The following is a 2,310-nucleotide window of genomic DNA, read 5'->3' on the forward strand; positions in this document are numbered from 1 at the left end:
CCAAATTATGGGGGAAAACTGGGCTTTTTTTTCTCTCTTAAATTTATTGACTCAAAACTCGATGCATTTTTTTTTAAGGAGAGGTCTTTTTTCGTTTTTAGAAGAAAGGCTTTTTAGGAAATTATGTACATAGTCTGAATCCCCCTCCCCACACCGCAACGCCTAAAATAAAAATTTCACAATAGCATTTACAAGAAATAATACAAAACAAAACCAAAAAATGGAAATGCTCGGATACAGAAAGTTTTACAAAACCCAGAATATGACGCTGCCATCCGAAAGGAGTGGGGAGATCTCTTCGTATAAATTAACAAACCAACCCAAAAAAGCTGCAACAACTACAAAAAACTCGTAAGTGTTTGGATCTGCCTTACTACATCGATAACAAATGAGAACAGCTTCCCGGCACCGGGTCTCGGCAACCAAACGCCGTCAGGAAGCGATGCAGGATGAGAGCGGGCGCGCTGGCCGGGCTGGGAAAGTTGGAGTCGCCTCTCACTTGGTTTGGTCTTTGTCCCCTCGAGCAAAGAAAACGCTTTCTGCCTCCTCCACGAATGATAAATACTGTACAAAAAGTCTCAAGAAAACACCGAAGTCAGTCTAAACCGCAGGCTGTGTTTGCGCCCGTTGGTCCCCAGGAGCTCCCGGAAAGGTGAGGTGGGGGCGTGTGTCACCCGCATTCGTCGCCAGTGTTTTCCTCTTTACAAGAACGTGGAAACGTCTGTACAAAAGCAAGGCCGCTCGGCGCCGGGCGGGCCACGCGCTCCTCTTCGCGCGTCCTGGGCGCGGGCCGCAGTGTCCCCGCGTCCCTAAATGTGCGTCAGGGGCACCGTGCCGTTGACGCCCGCGCCCGCGCCCTGGTAGTGCTGCGGCAGCGAGTGCAGCCGGCTCTGAGCCGCGGCGGCTGCAGCTGCCGCCGGGTCGCCGCTCTCGCCGGCGGGCAAGTACATGCTGATCATTTCGCGCAGGTCCCCGGGGCACGGCGCCCGCGAGTGCGCAGGGGCGGGCGGGCTGCCGCTCGGCTCAGACTTGACGAGCGAACCCAGCGCGCCCAGGGCGCCCGACGACGCGGCCGCCGCCGCCGCCGCCGCCGCCACGGCCGAGTTCTGGTGCGCGCCGCCCGCGGCGGCGGCGGCGGCGGCGGCGGCGCCGTAGGGGAGGCCGCCGTAGCCCGAGGGCGAGGCGCTCATGTAGCCCTGCGAGTTGGAGATGGGGCTGTACTGCAGCGCGCCCATGTCGTAGCGGTGCATGGGCTGCGGGTTGTGCGGGTGCGCGTGCGGGTGGTGCGGGTGCGGGTGCGCCGGGTGCGCGTGCGGGTGCGCGCCGCCCGCGCCCGGGTGCTGCCCGTAGGCCAGCTGCGCCTCCTGCATCATGGCCGCGGCGGCCGCCGCCGCCGCCACCGAGCCGGGGTAGGCGCCGTTGGCCCAGCCGTTGACGTGCGCGTAGCCGCCTCCCGCCGCGCCGCCCGGGCTCTCGAGGCGCTGGCCCACGGCCGCCGCGCCCACACCCACGCCCACGCCCATGGCCACGGCCGCGCCGCCGCCGCCCGCGCCGGCCGCCAGCAGCCCACCGGCCAGCGAGTACTTGTCCTTCTTGAGCAGCGTCTTGGTCTTGCGGCGCGGCCGGTACTTGTAATCCGGGTGCTCCTTCATGTGCAGCGCGCGCAGCCGCTTGGCCTCGTCGATGAACGGTCGCTTCTCGGCCTCGGACATGACCTTCCACTCGGCGCCCAGGCGCTTGCTGATCTCCGAGTTGTGCATCTTGGGGTTCTCCTGGGCCATCTTGCGCCGCTGCCCGCGGGACCACACCATGAAGGCGTTCATGGGCCGCTTGACCCGGTCCTGGTTGGCCTTGGCGACCCCGCCGCCGCCGCCGCCACCGCCGCCCGCCCCGGCCGGGCCCGACAGGTTCGTGGGGGCCTGGGCGCCGCCAGGCGAGTGCAGGTCGGTCTCCATCATCATGCTGTACATCGGGGCGGCCCGCGGGTTCAACGGCACCGCGCGGGGAGGGCCAGGAGCATAGACGGCCGGGGGGTGGAGGATGGAGAGGGGCTCAATGGAACGGACCGAGATGTGGGGAGGGGGAGAAGTCCTACCAGAGAGAAGAATGGGGGGAGGTGGAAGCAACGACAACAAAACAAGAGGCAAAAACACACGCACTCAGGGCAGGTCCGGCTCACAGGTGCAAAGTTTCTCCTGGTGCTCAAACCACTTGCCGAAGAGGGCGATGGCCGGGGTCGACGCCGCCGCCGCCGCAGCCCCGTCGCCTCGGCGGAGCGGTGCAAACAGGTGCAGTCGTGGCCAAGTTGCA

General features: G+C 64.5%; 1 protein-coding gene across 1 annotated transcript; it reads right to left on the bottom strand.

The window, feature by feature from the left end:
- Positions 1–809: 809 nt before the first annotated feature.
- On the bottom strand, positions 810–1,985 carry SOX1 (SRY-box transcription factor 1). The gene has a single exon (XM_045772989.2). It carries the CDS (start codon positions 1,968–1,970, stop codon positions 810–812), a length of 1,161 nt encoding a protein of 386 aa, XP_045628945.1. The 5' UTR covers positions 1,971–1,985.
- Positions 1,986–2,310: the final 325 nt, after the last annotated feature.

The sequence above is a fragment of the Ursus americanus genome, chromosome 10, assembly GCF_024610735.1.
Source record: "Ursus americanus isolate L20-20 chromosome 10, mUrsAme1.1.p, whole genome shotgun sequence".
Lineage (NCBI taxonomy): Eukaryota > Metazoa > Chordata > Mammalia > Carnivora > Ursidae > Ursus > Ursus americanus.